Source organism: Gigantopelta aegis, chromosome 12 (genome assembly GCF_016097555.1).
Source record: "Gigantopelta aegis isolate Gae_Host chromosome 12, Gae_host_genome, whole genome shotgun sequence".
Taxonomy (NCBI): domain Eukaryota; kingdom Metazoa; phylum Mollusca; class Gastropoda; order Neomphalida; family Peltospiridae; genus Gigantopelta; species Gigantopelta aegis.
In genome coordinates, this window is record NC_054710.1 from 34,216,012 (window position 1) to 34,235,223 (window position 19,212).

The following is a 19,212-nucleotide window of genomic DNA, read 5'->3' on the forward strand; positions in this document are numbered from 1 at the left end:
GTAGCTGAGGAAAGTTACTAGTCCCCAGGAAAAATCACTAGGCCCCTACCCTCACTTCATTATTGAAGCAGTTTGCGAAGACGAAATCTATATTGGAACTATACACGACAATTAAAATAAGCATAACGTACAAAAATGAACAGTGTTTTCACAGGTTCAGTTCAAGTATAACACGCTACACCAACTTGGTCGTCATTCTTCAAATATATAGATATATATTTTAAAGTTACACCCCCCCCCCCTCCCCCAAGGCGGCAGCAAAGGATGGGGTGTTTATAATATTAAATTAATTTAAGTCATAAAACTCAGGAATTATATTTACTGTTACTGAATAATTTTATTCTGTCTTAATACACTCGGATGTCCACTGGTAAACTCGGAACTCTCCACTCGAGACGTTTGGAAACAGCTAGTTAAAATCGATTGATGCCAACGTGATCTATTACAATGCGTTTAATTAAAGACTGTATGTATTACCGAGGAAACGAACATAAAACAGCAACACACACACACACACGCGCGCGCGCACACACACACACACACACACACACACAGACACACACACAAATAAAAAAAAGCATTTTCCCTTCCGAATATGCCTCATCTATAATCGGAATTCGCAAACAAAAACCGGAAAGTTTCTGATTGTGTTTGCAGTAAATATCCGGATTTATCGAGACCAAACGAAACTGCGATACTTTTGACTTTGTCAATCTGTCATGGCAATTTATTTTGATGAAATACATCCACAGTTTACAAGTATGTTCAACAGGTTTTATTGGCAAAACAGTTTGACTGTCCGCATCATGAATCTGAGTCACAACTGACCAGTATTACTCGCCCAGGGGACTAGCGCGATTTAAAGGGACATACCCTAGTTTGTAAACACTAAGGCATATTTTTGACTATTATAGCCGTTTTTGATAACTGAAATCATACTTTCTTTAGATTTTATGGTTCAGATTATTAGTTTCCGTACATTCGAAATGGTTTTGGTCATCCTGGTGTTTTTAATATCACAAAATGCATTTCTCGCGCGTGCGTCTGAGAAGTAACAGTTATGGAGTCGAGTTTTAGTCTATTTTTAGAGGGTATTTCAGCAATTCAAAGTCACAGACTCATGTTTCACTCAATAGTAACTTTATCCACATGTGATACAGGTTTGTAGATTAACTAAACTTAGTGTTAATTTTCACGGGTTGAAACTAGGGTATGTCCCTTTAAATATACTCGCCCCCAGGGATTTCTACTCGCCTGGGGCGGGGGGGGGGGGGGGGGCGAGCGTTGGCTTCTGTCCCTGGAGCATAGTACGGTAAGCATCCGTGTTTCGGATTCGTACACCGTAAATTATAATATGACATAACTTACTGTACTTTCTCTTCGTCCATATTTTGTAAGCAGTACATTATTATTATTATTATTATTATTATTATTATTATTATTGCGTTCTTAAAACAGAAACGTCATTCACTCAGTGCATTATTTTAGGGAGATATATGCAAAGTGACGTCATTAGAATACTGAAATTACATTAAAATAAAAACCGGTCTACTAATCTTTACCCCTGTCAAAATAGTTTCGAGTTCTAAATTGAGAAGACAACGCTGTTAACATATCGTATATTTTTATTTAATACATTTTTATCTCAGTTTTTATATGAAAGAAATCAAAAGTGCCATCCTTCAAATATATCACGCCAAAATTACCGTTGGATGTGTTTATTTTTTTTTTCCTAAGATTAAAACTGGGGCATTGGAAGCAGTACAGTCGGTATGGTCATGACCGTACCACTTTGTGGGCCTGTAACGTTGTTTTCTCTTCCTATGACGCTCGCATATTATATATCTCATCATATACATTGCTTTCACGGCCGGACCAACTTTTAATTGCTTCAGACGCTCCTGTAAATAATGATACGAAAAGTGACTGTCGTCCATCTAAGTATTGTTATAATATAGTTAACCTTTACACACGAGAAGTCTGCATGATGATCTCACGTGACCTGTGACGTAATTAATGTGACGTACTTCGCGACATTCCTGACTGGAAAATGGCGTCCATCTTCAACTTGAAGTCCTTCTGTTGGTGGAACGTTGTTACTGTAATATTTCTGCTGAATACTGACGTTTGTTTAGGTGTGTGGTATACTTGAACCTTTAATTAGACAATGACCTCAGTTATTATTTAGATAGCGTAAACTGTTTTCGGTTATTAACTATTTTTGTTCTTCTTGCCTCCTTTTTAAAAAAAAAAAAAAAAAAAAAAAAAATTAAGGACGACAGTCACTCTTCGCACCCTTGTTTTGGCTTCGTAAACAATAAATATAACATATCCTACCGTAATTTCACTTGGAATCTACATTTCGTAAATTGTACAATTTTTAAATCACATTAAACACATTCAGGTGCATTAGTAATGTTAAAAAAATAATACTAATAAAAAAATACTAATAAAAAATAATGCAATAGCAATTTTGTATCAATATTTCCAGCGTTCTTAAAACGGAAACGTCATAGTATACACTGGTGGCAGCTAAGTCTGCGCACCTATGGCTAAGCATTTGTAATACATTTTAAAGTTAAAATGTTTCTTTAAAAATATTTGTTTAACCGCCACAGTTACAATGGAACAATAAACGGTTACTACTGAAAATTATTTTATTTTTAATTAATTTATTATTATTATTGTTTAAACTGAAGTAATGAGCGCATTTTTAGTAGGACCCCCCCACCCCTGTATTTAATGGCCTGCATGACGGCACATACGTCTGCTCAGCGAACATTAAAAAAAAAACTTGAGTCGCTAATATTTACAGAAACAACAACAAATAATGGATCCGACTTTTTTTTAAGTTCTAAACAACAAACACTTTATGTTATAGTCTGAGGAAAAGTTAGATTATGCAAATGAGATAAACATGAATGGTGTTCCATGCTCCTTATTTGAGCAACACAAAATCACTATAAAAAAAAGTCAATGTCAAAAATTTTGATCATTATTCAACAAAAGTTGTCGGTTATTTACTGTGTAAATCAGCACAAATAGTCTTCGTTAGACATATAGGACAATCAATTATAATTTTGAAACATACCATATCTAAAAATAGGCCATGCTGTAAGTGTAAGCTTCAAATTCTGGGCAGCCATATTATATTGCGTTGTGTCACTCGGGGGGGGGGGGGGGGGGGTGATGCTTGGATGTTTACGTTAACAGATAAAATAAAACATTTATTTCATTTATCGATTCATAAATTACAATAAGTTATGTTTTGAAGCTTCTGTGTAAACGTGTGTAAGTTAATATACAAGATTAATCATTACAGCGGTGGCAGACACGTGTTAACAGGCGATACAAAAACAGGTTGATGGAGTCTGGCAAAAGTATACGTTTAGTGTGTTGTTTGCACCATTGTTTTATGAATTAAATTAACGTAGATTGTTTCTTTACAAACATACCCCAACACTTGTTTCAGGACATAATGTAACGTAATTAGCATGTGCTGACGTTTGTGCCACACAGAATACGGTGACATGAGTGTACTCGTTTTAATGTTATTGTACGGAGATGCTATGTGACGTCATTGGAATACTGACGTCATTCAAATTCCAAATTAGCTGTATTATTACAATGCTTCGCAACATTAAATAAAAACTGGTCTACTAACCTTAGGTCTCACTACACAGATGTCGTCTGCCATTGAAACCCATGTTAAATTGTCCACCTTCAAACGAAGATTGCCAATAGAAAAGGTTCTCGTTGGCACTAACAACATACACCATTGCGAATATACATTATATAAGCATTTATTTTCACTGCTAAATTGAGAACATTTCTGTCTCAGTTTTTTGCTATATGACCACATCTGGCTGTAATACCGGTCCGAACAGGTGGTTCATTAACCGATTGATTCCGACTGTCTTTTGTCTAAATACACCCATGTCCCAAAAGGTTGATGCACAATATTACAAAGTAACATGGGCAAAATACAGCCAAAAGGCTTGCCATTAAACACACATATTGTTTTAATTGTTCACCATTTCCTAGAAGTGAATATGTGAACCATAACATATCTCACAATTAGGAACTATATTGGACTGTGATGAATGAACTCTCACCCGGAAGTGATCTGTGTAGTGAGACCTTAAAGTCTAGTAACAGATTTTGTCAAACTTGGTTTGAAGTCAATTTTATAATTTGGGTCATTTACACCATGAAAAGCTATACTAGACCAGTGTAACTTATGAATTCTAAACTACACGAAAAGATAGATGCACCATACCATCTAATAAAACTTCATATCACATTGTTACTCCTTGGTCACACAATAGATGACCATCAAAGAAACAGCCACTATATGGTAATGTATGACCTTGTTGGTAGTTCTGATACAGGGAACATATAAAGAAGCTAATTATATAGTTGGTTCATCAAAAAATATTAGTTTTCATCAATTGTTGCTATGGGCAACAATTGTTTCATAGTGAAGTGTTGAAATCCTGGTTTTGTCTGTATATTTCAGCATGAATATCCACACATTATTAATAGCAGATACAAATTCTACTTTTTATAGTAGAATACTATGTTATATATTCACAGTACCATCAAAACTGTTTGTCGCTATGACTACATTCGAAAAAATTCATTATGCAGAAAATCACAGAAATTAGGATATTGACCTTGTGACCTTGAATTTTGACCTTTTACAATGAGAAAATCAGTGTTAGACAATCAGATCGATTTATATATTACATGCAAGAACACTAGAATTTATATTTTGACACACACACCCCTAAAAAAAAAGAAAAAAAAAAAAAAAAAAAAAAAAAGAAGAAAATTGACATGTTTGTAATAAGCTTGCCCCCCATAAGCTTGGCTCAAATCCACATCGAAGAAATTACCTTTTCTACGGATGCTACACTAGTACATTTTCAGTTTGGCTTGCTAGACATATATTTTGGGGGATAGCCCATGTTAAATTGTCCAACTTCAAACGAAGATTGCCAATAGAACGGGTTGTCGTTGGCACTAACAACATACACCATTGCGAAAATTGGGAACATTTCCGTCTCAGTTTTTTGCTATATGACCGCATCTGGCTGTAGTACTGGTCCGATTCACTCCGACTGTCTCTTGCACTATACACTCATGTCCCAAAAGGTCGATGCACAATATTACAAAATAACATGGGCAAAATACAGTCAGAAGGCTTACCATTAAACATACATATTATTTTAATTCTTCACCATTTCCTAGAAGTGAATATGTGAACCATAACATGTCTCACAATTACGAACTATAGTGGACCGTGATGAATGCACTCTCACCCGGAAGTGATCTGTGTCAAAATTCTATAACGAGCAGACAAGGCTGTTTATAGGGCCCATGTTTCCAAGCCATCTTAGATACGATATGTCGTAAATATGTCGTAAGTGGCTGTGGCAAACGCCGTAGTGTATTTTCGAAATCATCGTAACTGCAAAATATGGTAAATACATCGTAGATCCTAGGACAGATTCTTATTCCATGATGCTGTTAACGATCATGTAGAAGGTACTTCTCTCCAGTTTCGTTACTCCAGTTCTTGTTGCATACATAGCCGATGTACATGTAATACTCATGTATAGCTTGTATTGAACACTTGTGGCACCATGTTTCAACCGTTTATCAACCGAAATAGTACAAGAAATGAACACACAAACCAAACATGTATGACCTACCGTACTCGTTAAATCCCGATCTCTCGCTGTCTCTGTTTCTGTCTCTATATCTCTCTCTAGCCCTTTTACTCTTACTGTAAGAGAGCTAGACGAATATTTGTAAGGTTATACGCTCTCTTTGCAGCCAGAGACCAAGCGATTAAATATGTTTCGAGTTCCTTGATTAAAACAAAAAATCCACATATTAATCACTAATACACACACTACAGAAAGAAAACCGACAGCACCCACATTCAACTTCGGCAAACTTCGGACAGCAGCATTATAAGGTCGCTGACCTAATATCGTGACATAGCTTCTAATGATCGCTCACTCAGTGATTCTGTCTTCCAGGGGCCGTTTGATACAATAATACGACAAGTGCCCGACAATCACCAAAAACAAGTTTTGTTTTGTGTAACGACACCATATAGTATTATTGATTTATTAATCATCCGCTATTGAATGTCAAACATTTGGTAATTTTATCATAGTGTGAGAGAGGAAACTCGTTACATTTTCCCATTGTGATGACGTCATATTTATTTATTTTTTACATTTGTTTTGTTTAATGATACCACTAGAGAACATTGATTTTATATTAATTACGTCACATACTTTAGAGTATTCAATAACACAATTTTTAAAATGGCAGACGGCAGAAAACTGCATGTATTTTGCCCTATGCGATATCAGCGAAATCAATACTGATGACATGGTTAAAGTCACATGTTGAATCTGCCACTGTAATGGGTTTTTTACACCTTGCGTGTGGACAAAATTTTGGGGAAATGTTATGGTAATTTTAAAGTAGGATAGTAATTTATCGTAGTTGTCAACATTTTGGTTTGGACTTCTGAAAAACATGACATACGACCTTTTAGACGCCCACCGACGATATGGGCCCGGTTGTTCGAAACCTGGGTTAGCGTTAACCCTGGGTTAAGTGCCTAACCCAGAGTTAAATTTAATCACCGATTGAAAAATGCGTTGTTTGAACGTTGGTTAGCGCTAACCATGAGTTAAATATACCCTAACCCTGGGTTAAAGTTAAAGCAGCTCTGACCTGCGGTTAACTGTCTAACCAGTGATTAAGAGTGGCGAATTTTATTCCATTTGTATGTTTAGATGCGTTTTAAATGTAAAATTGTGCTGAAATAGAGTGTCGGCATAAATTACAGTGACGTCAAATTCCCGCGAAAAAATAATGAATGACGTAGAATAGCAGGTTCATTGATTTTATTTTTGGATTGGGAGGGTGGAAGGTGATCAGTATCGGGAAACACATCGATCTGTATTAAGCGTCTCTTATCATTAAATTGTCCATTAAATAACAGTATGAAGAATTAAAACACATGATCCAAGTCATTCGTCAAAGGTACCAGACGTTTCGTATCCAAGCCAGTTCGCCCCAAGTCAGTTCGCTCCCAGTTTTCCAAGGCGGGATCTAGCTCAGTCGGTTGAGCGCTAGCCTGAGGTAGTTGCGTCATAGGATCGAATCACCTCAGTAGACCCATTCTCCGATTTTTTAAATATATGTTTTGCTGTCTCAACTATTTCTGAGTTCTCCCCCACCCCCTCCCCCGTTAATATGTCCAATATTAAATAAAGATGATTTTGGTGAAAGTTGTTTGTTCGTTTCACCAAGAGGATCAAGAAATTAGGTTGCTGCTTTGATGATAAGACTATTATGCATGCCTCACGCGAGGTCCAAATAGAGCGAAGTCACTTCTCTCACAAATTTTGAGAGGGCGAATTTTTTTAACAAGAGGGAGCCTTGATTTATTTTTCATTTAAAGATAACAACAAAATACAGTAGAATCTCGTTTGCTCGACCTCAGAAGGGTCGACCACACCGCAACGCTAGAACCAAAAACGAAGTCCCGAGTTTTTTGTCCGGTAAACCCGTATATTAACTGATGATTGGTCGAATACGTCCAGAGTCGACTATAAGGCTTCGCTCGAACTAAATTATCGGTCCCTTCTGTGTTGTGTTATTAGCTATAGTTCCCTCGAACTGGTGATACATCAAATATCAAATGGAAAACCACCGAAAAGGACCAACAATTGCCGCGCTTGCGCAGTTGGTTATTACAACCTTTGGATTATAATAATTTAGGCGGAACGAGTTATAGATGGATCGGAGAATCGCGACACTAGCCAAGCAATCCTTTCTTTGCCATACCTGTCATGTTGTGTGTTCAGCCAGCGGCTGTCGGTAAAAATCTTTCAAGTACAACTAGTGTCACGGTGCCTTTTCAATGAACCGTGATACCAATCAAACAATTGGCCTCGGCGGGAACGTTACACTGAACACGTCTACTAGACCAGTTTTCAATGAAACCAGGGGCGAGGTACTCAGGTATCATCACTTCGGCAAGGGCTTCTGCATCACACAATCGGAGTAATTTCTAATAAATCCTTTCACTCTGATATTTCGTTATATAACACATTGATGAAATGTTTAAGTTTGCAGTTACCAAAATAATATGGTAACAGGTCGTTTCGCCCTTATTACTAGTTCACCCGAGTCGTTTTGAATAGGGTTGATTCGTACCTCTAACCGAGTCGTTTCGCCCCATGTTTCGATTCGCACTAATTTTTATTTTGTTAATAAAGTACATTTATTTATTGATTTGTCCTATATCCATTGATTTTTAGATGTCACACATTGCGTGTTTATATTTACAGATAAATATAATATTATAATTTTGTTTATTTCCAGTATCATTTACTCAAGCCATATACATGAAGTACGTACAGGCCTTAGATAATATACAGACAATGTATTCACATTAATAATTAATTTATGAACAGTCACACTGCATACTACTATGTGCTGTGGTTTCTTATTAAATAGACTACATACCCAGCTGAGGTTAAACGACTCGGTACGAATGAGATTTAGGGCGAACCAACTCTGGGTGAATAGGACTAAGGGGGGAAAACAACGCAGAGTTCGAAATGGTTTTAGGGCGAAACGACCCGGATTCGAATAATACTAGTATGTATCTAATGCTTTCGAGACGTTTCGGCCCCGCTACACATTCGACCCCAGACGTTTCGGCCCCGGTTATTGTTGTTTTATAAATCAAATTATTCAGTCACTTGTGTTTTGTTATTAAATTTTATCGTAAGTATTGTAATTTCTTTCTCTCGTTCTCTTTCGTTTTTTTCTTTCTTTCTCTCTTTTTGTGATTATTATTATTATTTTTAATTGAACATAATATCCGAGTGTTAAAGAATAAATAAGAGCCAACCAACCAAAACTGTATTTAGCTTTGATAATCCAAAAATGAAAATGAACTGGTTTTCTTGTTTGTGTAAATACAATTTAATAAATTGCAATAAATTGTTTTGCGTTTGTTCTACTTAATTATATTATGTAGACCCTTCCCATAATAGGGGCGCTTTACATGTGGCTAGAATTGGAACCACTGATGTTTGACGTCAGTAGGGGTTACATATGTACAGAAATTAAGTACGATCACAAAGAATGTTTTCCATGCGGAGCACTCACTCAGGGTTTGGAGTCGGTATCTGGATTAAAAATCCCATTCCTCGATTGGGATCCGAACCAAGTACCCACCAGCCTGGAGACCGATGGCTTAACCACTGCGCCACTGAGGCCGGTAGGTAAATTGAAAGTAGCATCATTAAGACATGTTCTAGTTCAGTTCAGTTCAACTTTATTTTCGTGCTTATATCCCATTAAAGTTCAACCAAGCTATCCTGGACACACATCTCAGTGTTTTAGCATTTAAAAGAAACAGCAAAAACACATGGATGCACAATTCCTGAACCTAGTCTGAGTTGTTTGTGATGGCATCGTGGGTTAGGTAAGTTCTGTCTTGTATCACTCTCTACCGCTTGAAACGTTAAGCGTAAGTTTCGCTTCCTTATTTTATCACCATATCATTTATCAGTGATATTCTACATGAACGCGCTGACGTACATGTTTATGTGTGTATGTGTGTGCGTGTCACGGTGTATAATATGCATGTAGGCCTGTTGTATGCATGCGCGCGCGCGCGCGTGTGTGTGTGTGTGTGCGCGCGCGCAATGAATGTTATTCGACAAATTAATGTTACAAATTTGTATTTTATTTATATTATTACCGGTGTTACTATACCAATTACAGCATATATCTGTATACACGAACACGTCCTGACACCTATCTAATTCAACTTTCTAACTTATGTTACGGAAATATCCGATGTTGACCGAATGGTTCGGTCGAACTACCCGATGGGTCGAACACTTTCTCGAGCACCGACGGGGTTCGAGCCAACGAGATTTAACTGTAACCCAATATTATTTTATAAGTTCGACATCTTGATATGTTGAATTTATTCATCATGAGAAAGGGCGCAGGGCTTCTAGAAAATTACACGAATGAGTAACTATTTGACTGACGTAAAAATCAAAGCTTATAATCGGCCATTTAGCTATGGGTCACGAAAGGATACTCATCGTGATCAAGTAACAGTTTTAGAATTAACAGTGCAAAATGTATTTGTATTTCTATGCCTTTTCCTTACTGGTGAGATTAACGAATGGGGTAATTTGCGGTTATTAGTAATAAAGTATCAAGAAGATAAACGCCATCAGGAAATGCATGTAATGATTAATTTACAGTTAATTAGTAATTATCAGCACGACAGTTTCGTCGGTGTATATCGAAGGGCTTTTGACTTAGTAGCACCTGTCGTGTCACGGCCGTAATGGGCAATCTCTCATTCCAGCTTATTAAAATCTGCATTACATATATACGTGTATTAATATATGAATATTATACATTTTATTTAAAGTAAGGACCAAAATATAATTTGATTTGTTTTTCTATGTGACATTAAACTTATTTTACCTAGCTGTATAATACACGTAGTGTGTTTCATGTTTGTTTATTCTTATTGTCGTTCAAGAACAGATACACCAAACCCCAAGTGGAGGCGAACAGAACTTTGTTTTGTTGGGCTAACTGGTAATGTGTATGGGTCGAACTGGTATGGGGCGAACTAACTTGGGGGTGAAATATCAGACATTCCTAGCTCAAGGTCAGCCTTTTTAACACACAATATCAAACATTTCACTTAAGGTCCATTTTTACCAAACGGTATAATTTCCTAAATTATGGCAGCTTTTTAATTACAGCCATATGTTTTCATAACTATTAACCGGCCTCGGTAGCGTCGTGGCAGGCCATCGGTCTACAGGCTGGTAGGTACTGGGTTCGGATCCCAGTCGAGGCATGGGATTTTTAATCCAGAGACCGACTCCAAACCCTGAGTGAGTGCTCCGCAAGGCTCAATGGGTAGGTGTAAACCACTTGCACCGACCAGTGATCCATAACTGGTTCAACAAAGGCCATGGTTTGTGCTATCCTGCCTGTGGGAAGCGCAAATAAAAAGATCCCTTGCTGCTAATCGGAAGAGTAGCCCATGTAGTGGCGACAGCGGGTTTCCTCTCAAAATATGTGTGGTCCTTAACCATATGTCTGACGCCATATAACCGTAAATAAAATGTGTTGAGTGCGTCGTTAAATAAAACATTTCTTTCTTTCATAACTATTAAACACACATACAAAAAGCAATTTTACACTGAAAGATTTTGAGCCTTTTAAAAATTTAAATATCTAGATTAGTTTATTATTATTATTGCAGGAACATGTAAAGTGATGTCATTCGAATACTGACGTCATTGAAATTAAAACACGTGTGAACGATGGGACATAGCTTTCTAGGTAATCTTCACCCCCTGTCAAAACAATTGTCTGTTCCACATTGATCAGACAAGGACACTTAGTATATTTATATTTGTTCATAATGTATAGCAAAGCTTAAATGATGAAAGCTAAAAACTATACAAGCTGTAAACATGACATATAAAATATTACAGTAATATGTGATTTATTTATTGTGTGCGAAACCAAAACGATGATGCCGCAATGTCCTGTCATCAACTCTAGTAATATAATGTGGCATGTTTTTGGAACTGCCGTCTCCCGCTAGTTTTTGTCTTATTGTTTTCACTAATTGTCTCAATATTTTACGCATCATAATCTACAGTTATCTAACGTTATCAGCAAATCGTATTGCTCACCTTTCCTGTTTATTGCTGTTCATTTTTGAAAATTACAGAAGCACTAGCAGTACGGGCAGGCAAATTTAATGTTGACAACAGGAAGTACATTTACTTTACACTGATTGGTTAACTGCACTTAACCCTGAGTTATTGAAGACTAACCCTGGTGTTAATGAAAACTAATCCTGAGTTTACTAACCCAGAGTTAAAAGTGTGTTTCAGCAACGGTTTTTTTAACCAGTGATTAGCCAACCCTGGGTTAAGGAATTTAACTCACAGTTAGTGTTAATCAGTGATTAAGTTAACCCAGGCTTCGAACAACCGGGCCATGGAGTTTTTAGATTTGCCGGTGTTATGCCTGCAAATATTTAATTTACGAGATCAAATAGATAATAACACCTGCAAATGTAAAAAAAAAAAAGAAAAAAAAAAGAACATGGTGATGTCCATTGTAAACTGATTCGTTTTTCAATGGAAGTAACTGTATATTTAGTATTTCTTGAAAAATAAAATAAAAAATGGGTACAATCTAATTGTAGACCCTTGAACCGTCAACCGTCCATATGGTAATGACGTCATTAGCTTTGAGGGTCTTATTTTCATTTGATACCGGAAAAAGAATATAAATAAGCAATCAAAATACACAACACACTCGTCATCAGTTTACAATTCCTATTTATTGCACAAGTTTATTTTGCGCAAGAATATATATCACGAGACCCCGTAGTGGTCGAGTGGTATGTTCTTTCGCAAAACAAATGAATGCAATAAATACGAAGCAAAAACAACGTATGTGAAGTCCTGTATTTATTACATATTTTCTTTTATGTTTTACAAAAACGGTTTTTAATTTAATGTCATAACAACATTTTGCTAAATCTATGATTAAAACTCTTTCATGGTTTTACTTAACGTTAAGAATCATACTCTGCGGCAGCCTTGTGCAATGTTTGAAATACGATGTGACGTCATGATATAAAAGGCGCTGACTACAGTAAAAATATAAAGGGAATTCCCCATTTAAAAGTGCCGGTCCAAATAGCACATATGTGTGATACAAAATAAATTTCTCATAATGTTTCAAAATGTCTTTATCAGTAAGATAAACATATGTAATAAACAGCGTTACGTAACGTACTTTTTTATTACAAAATAGTTTGGGTTATTTAATGTTATTTTCATAAACACTGTCACGGCGACAGTGTTTAACTTAACGTAGGTAGTTATTGCTATAGTCCTAACAACAGAGAACGCCTTTTTCATACTATGGAATTTTATTGTTTTCTAAAATACACACACAAATAGTATCTTTTTGTTATTTCCAAAGCACTTTTTACTTTTGTTCTTACGTCAAATCAAACAGAAACTGAGACGAGGGATTGAGCTTTAGTTTATATCCCAGTGTCAAAATGACCAAAGCTTTGATATCCAACAGCCGTCCATGTGTTCTAATGGTGTCGTTAAACAAAACAAACAATAGTTTTTGTTTCATATAGAGACTCAGTTTGAGTAGTTCTTTGGACTCGTTATAAGATGTAGCTTGCGCTCACTATCTTTTTTAAATATTAAAAATCCCTGAGTTTTAGAATAATTTGCATTTAAATATCATATTCTTTGTTTTACTGAAACAAAAAAAACCCAACAGAACAAAACAAACACCAAAAACACCAAGCAGTTAAATCATCAAATAGACATTATTACCTGGCCATACTTTCTTTCTGAATAACGGCAGAAAAAAACAGAGAGATTAAATTCATCAGGTGGAATAGCCATTTTTATAGAACATGAATTGTGTTCTACTATAGATTTAAATATCACAAATCATTTTGAATAATATGTGTCTTGGTTTAGCATTTCTCTAGACATGACAGGTGTTTGCGGGAAACTAACCATACTGGTATGATGATTACAACACATGCATTACACATACAAGACAATGTGTCTAGCGAGATTTAAAGATTGGCCAGTGAAAACTAACGTTTTGGTCCAATAGCCAAATAAGAGTAACGTATAAACACGAAGGTAGAGAACTGGTTTCAATGTACAAAACACATCATTGCAAACAAACAAATGTGTGAATAATCGTGCGTGGTCGATGTACGCATATTTTGATCTCATACATGTTTTGAAGCTTCCAACTGTAGTGCAGTTTTTATTGATTAATCAATTTATTATTTAGATTATTATATTTGTTTTTAAGATAAAGATAGTACAAGAGGCCTCGGTGCTGCCTAATACTTCTAGCAACTGCAATCATGGGAGTCCTACTCCATGTGGTTTGGAGTCGTTCATATTAGAAGCATGGGGGCTGGATGTAGCTCAGTGGTAAAGTGCTCGCTTCATAAGCGGTCGGTTTGGGATCGATCCCCGTTGCAGCTCTTTACATTAACGTTTCTGCCCAGGAACCAGATGGCACCTACTTCTGTTTCTGTTTTAGGCGCCAAATAGCAAAATCAGGTGTCATGTTTATACACCAATAGAGTATGTATGTATGTATTTGTTTATATGTGTATGTATGTATATATATATATATATATATATATATATATATATATATATATATATATATATATATATATATATATATGTATGTATGTGTGTGTGTGTGTGTTTGTGTGTGTGTTAAAGGATGACGTTGATCAGTTGTGCAGTTTATGTATGTACTGGGTGACTTTAGTATCTGTAATTATCTATACCATAACACCTTGATTGTAAATAATTTGATTAGCATTTAATTAGTTTTTTTACTAAAATGCAACACTTAAGAGTGGCAATCTTCCTATATAGGAAACACAAACTAATCTTTAAATTAATTGACGTATGCTGTTATAAATATGTGATAAGCAGAAATACAAGTTTCAAAACGACCTCTGCTTTTTAATTCAAGCATTAATGGCACATTTTAATTGTATTTGTTGATACGATTGTAATGTTTTGTTATAAGCGTTTACTTCCCTTTTAAATAAAGTATTTCATAAGGTCTACTAAGAAACGTTTTATAACTAGCTAAATATATTTTACTCTAATAATATATACTTGTTAAAATTGACTTCGACCATTCAGTAAAACACATGGTTGCAGCCTGTTTCCGTGGTGATCGTATTATCGATGATGTATTGATTTTTATCTCGGCGAAGGCGACGTGTATTTCGTCTGTGCGAAGTTTAGTGGCATACAGCGACTATTTCTGATACATGTATATGAACTTTGCTTCGGTCGTATAAAATGCTTCAGTCGCCAAAGAAAACAAAATGGTCATAATGGCTATTTCTAATTTCAGCCAGTGCCCCATGACTGGTATATCAAAGACTGTGGCATGTGCCATCTTGTCTGTGGGATGGTGCATATAAAACATCTCTTGCTACTGATGGAAAATTTTTGCGGTTTTCCTCTCTAAGACAATATGTAAAACTTATCAAATGTTTGACATCTAATAGCCGATGATTAACAAGTCAACAGATTAAAAGACTGTGTTGCTCTAGTTAAACAAAACACATTTTTATTATAAGCAAATGTTGTTATTGGCGTCATATTTTCTAACTGAATGATTGATATGATTTACAGGTATTGCACATACTGCTATTGATTGTATGAATGGTAGAAGACCTGGAGAGAACCTAACGTTAACCTGCAACATAACTGGTACTATATATAGTGGAATCAGATGGATCCGACCTAATGGTGGATCACCAGAAATGGTTGTACAATGCGACTATAAAAATACGGTATGTGATCCATCTGGGGGAATAACTGGCTACACTGGTACCATTGTATCACCTACACAGCATGATCTAACCATCCACTCTTTTAGTAATGAAACAGATGTTGGAGAATGGATTTGTCGTGATGGACCAGTTGGAGCTGGTCCATTTTCATGTAACATGACTCTCTACAGTAAGTTCACTTTACTTTGTTCCTGGTGTTGTTATTATGTTATTGTTGCGGGGTTTTTGTGTTGTTGTTGTTGTTGGTGTGCGTGTGTGAGTGTGTGTGTGTGTGTTTATTTTGTTTTTTATTATATCAAAAGCAAAATAACTGGTATTATAATCGTTCAAATCATATGGTTCCGACCTAATGGTGGATCATCAGAAGTGGTTATACTATGTGACACTGCAAACACGATATGCGATCCATCTGGGGGCATAACTGGCTACACTGATACTATTGTATCACTATCACAACATGATCTAACCATCCACTCTTAGTAATGAAGTAGATGTTGGAGAATGGATTTGTTGTGATGGACCAGTTGGAGCTGGTCCATTTTCATGTAACATAACTCTCTACAGTAAGTTCACTTTACTTTGTTCCTGGTGTTGTTATTATGTTATTGTTGCGGGGTTTTTGTGTTGTTGTTGTTGGTGTGCGTGTGTGTGTGTGTGTGTGTGTGTGCGTGTGTGTGTGTGTGAGTGTGTGTGTGTGTGTGTGTTTATTTTGTTTTTATTATATCAAAAGCAAAATAACTGGTATTATAATCGTTCGAATCATATGGCTCCGACCTAATGGTGGATCATCAGAAGTGGTTATACTATGTGAAACTGCAAACACGATATGCGATCCATCTGGGGGTATAACTGGCTACACTGATACTATTGTATCACCCACACAACATGATCTAACCGTCCACTGTTGTTATTGTTATTCTTGCGGTGTGTGTGTGTGTGTGTGTGTGTGTGTCTGTGTGTGTGTATTTTGTTTTTAATAAATTGTTATACCTGGTTCCATTGGTGACATATTTAATTGCAGCCAACTGTTAGACCTTTCCAAACAAAATTGTTTACTATTATATTTTAAAGAAAACATACCAGTTTTTAAACAATTCACTTGTTTATAATACTTAATGAAAACGCTTTGTTTTTTACTTTTTGTTGAGATAAAATTCCAAAATAAAGTTCTCGTCAACCAATAGCGCTAGCTATATATTTTGGAACACGAATATAGCAATGGTTTTATATAAGTTGAGAAAATAATATTTATTATGGTACAATTTATTGTTTTGTTTAAAGAACAAAATTCATTCAGATTTTAATAATTACTTGAAAAAGACTCATACAAAAAATAACTGTGTTAAAATATATTAGCCTGAAAATATATACTGTGATTTTCACCCAGTTATTTAAAATGTTGTTCGGTATTTGGAAGAAAAATTGAATGATTTGTATAACATTTTAGCTGCTATAAAACATTATAACCTCCCGTAGGAACGATATCTGGAATTGGGGTGCGTGGGGACGGGGGCACACTCTGTAGTGGAGGGACACAATCTAGTTGGGTGGGGCTGGGGGACAAAAGCCATATTTTAAACTGGATTTATAAAAGTGGGGCAACTGTCCTACCCTTCCAGCTTCTCGGTTGCTACCGACCTGAGAATGGCCAGCCATGTAATTGTATTGCATATCCAAATATTCATATTCGAAGCAAGAATAATTATGTTGCCACAAGACACATATAAGTTTCATTAATAAAATATTAGACTAGCCGACAGCTTGATACAATGGCTACAAATTCAGGATGGTATCTTTATTATAAACTCACAAGGGTTTATTATGCGCAGTCATAAGGTACTTCGTTTGAATGTTGGAAGCAAACGTATTAAGTACTATGTCTCGGACAACGGACAATCAACAACAGTAAACAGACCAAGCCCGAATTTAAGCCGAAATAATTAAACGGTGAATGAAAAAGAAGAATTAGGGCCTGATAAATATATTTTAAACTTCGTAAATACTAAATATTTCAAATGACGTTGTAAATGTCTAATATACATTATGGAGAAGTGTAAATAAAGAAATAATCATGAATGAATTAATTAATGGATGTTTAACGACCCCGCATCACGAAAAATATATCGACTACTGGGTATCAAACTATGGTAAATGCAAACAGTAAGTAATGATGAGAGATAAATACAATTAAAATTTTCAATAAAAGTGAGTATCACGTAGAAATTGTAGAATAAGTTCTGGATGGAATCGAAAGAATTCCATCACATTTCGTGGTCCAAATATATCTCTTCGAGTTTCACGCAGATGCTTACACTCCACCAAAATGTGGCGTACCGTCAGAATACACTGACAGTGCTCACACTGAGGTGGAGGATCTTTCTTTAAAGTAAATGAATAGGTCAAATATGTATGACCGATGAGAGAACAACACACGACTATTTCATCCTTCCTGCACTGTCTATATGATGACTGTCACTCTCCCAAGACTGGCTTGATAGAATGAAGCTTTTTCGCAATCGCACCCTCCCAATCATGTTTCCAAGTCGAAAAGATAAATTCGTTGATTTTATGTTTAAAATCAGTATAAGGCACACCAACCCTGGCATGAGGCAAATCCGAAGCAGACTTAGCAGCAGATCTGCCTTTTCATTACCCCTGATACCAACATGGCTGGGCACCCAACCAAATACAACATCTTTACTGGCAATAGATAAAAAGACGCACTTCCGTAATACCATCCCAATTAAGGGATGGTCCGGCTTCATATTGCGCAAAGCTTCGAGACACGAAACAGAGTCGGAACAAAAAACACACTTTGGATCCACTAAAGAAAGAATTAAACAAAAAAAGAAAAGAAATTGAATAATAAATAAATAAATACATTTAAATAATGATAAAAAATGTAAAAATAAATACGCGATATTTAAAATGAAGTTGTATGTGACTGATATAAGTGATAATGAAAAGTAAATACAAAAAACAAAAGAAGAAATATAATAAAACAAATAAACACAATAAGATAAATAAATAAATATAGGTTATTACCGGAATGTGTTTCTGTATAATATAATAGCTAGCATATCTAGTGTAATCAAAGTATGTGATATACACAAATGATCGTTATTGTTATATTGTTTTTAATTTCGTTATAACCAGATATTTCTAATGAAGTTGTATGTGTCTGGTACAAATGATAGTTATTGTTATATTGTTTTTAATTTCGTTATAACCAGATATTTCTATTGAAGTTGTATGTGTCTGGTATAAATGATAGTTAAAAGTAAATACAAGAAAAACAAACTTTAAATAATATACCATACACACACACACACTAACAACTTCATTTAAAATATCTGGTCCCGGCCAAATTGCTATACAAGCTAATAATAATGGCCTTCGAAAACGCAAACCTCGAACATTCGATAAACTCTATCTCTCGACCTAATTCGTTGGTCCCACCATAAAGATTTAATAGATTATGTACCTCTAAAATTAGACATGTGTGGATTGACCAAACTGTCGTTGCCGATGGTATTTTAAAGACGAATTAATTTTTAATCAGGTTAATCAGACGAGGCGCGCCTGTCTCGGGTGGTCTGGGCTGTCGATGATTAGGTGATAAGTATCGAATAATAGATTGCCGACTTAGCGGAACGAGCTGATCCTGTGTTTGAGTGTTGGTGTTCCTACGCGGCGGAGAGCCTCGC

General features: G+C 35.8%; 1 protein-coding gene across 1 annotated transcript in view; it reads left to right on the forward strand.

Moving 5' to 3' along the window:
• Positions 1–1,977: 1,977 nt before the first annotated feature.
• LOC121386017 overlaps positions 1,978–19,212 on the forward strand; it is a 41,868-nt gene continuing 24,633 nt past the window's right edge. The window contains exons 1-2 of the mRNA XM_041516812.1: positions 1,978–2,135; positions 15,345–15,674. Of these exons, the coding sequence (XP_041372746.1) occupies positions 2,051–2,135; positions 15,345–15,674 (415 nt within the window). The 5' untranslated portion in view covers positions 1,978–2,050. The remainder of the gene's footprint in view (positions 2,136–15,344; positions 15,675–19,212) is intronic.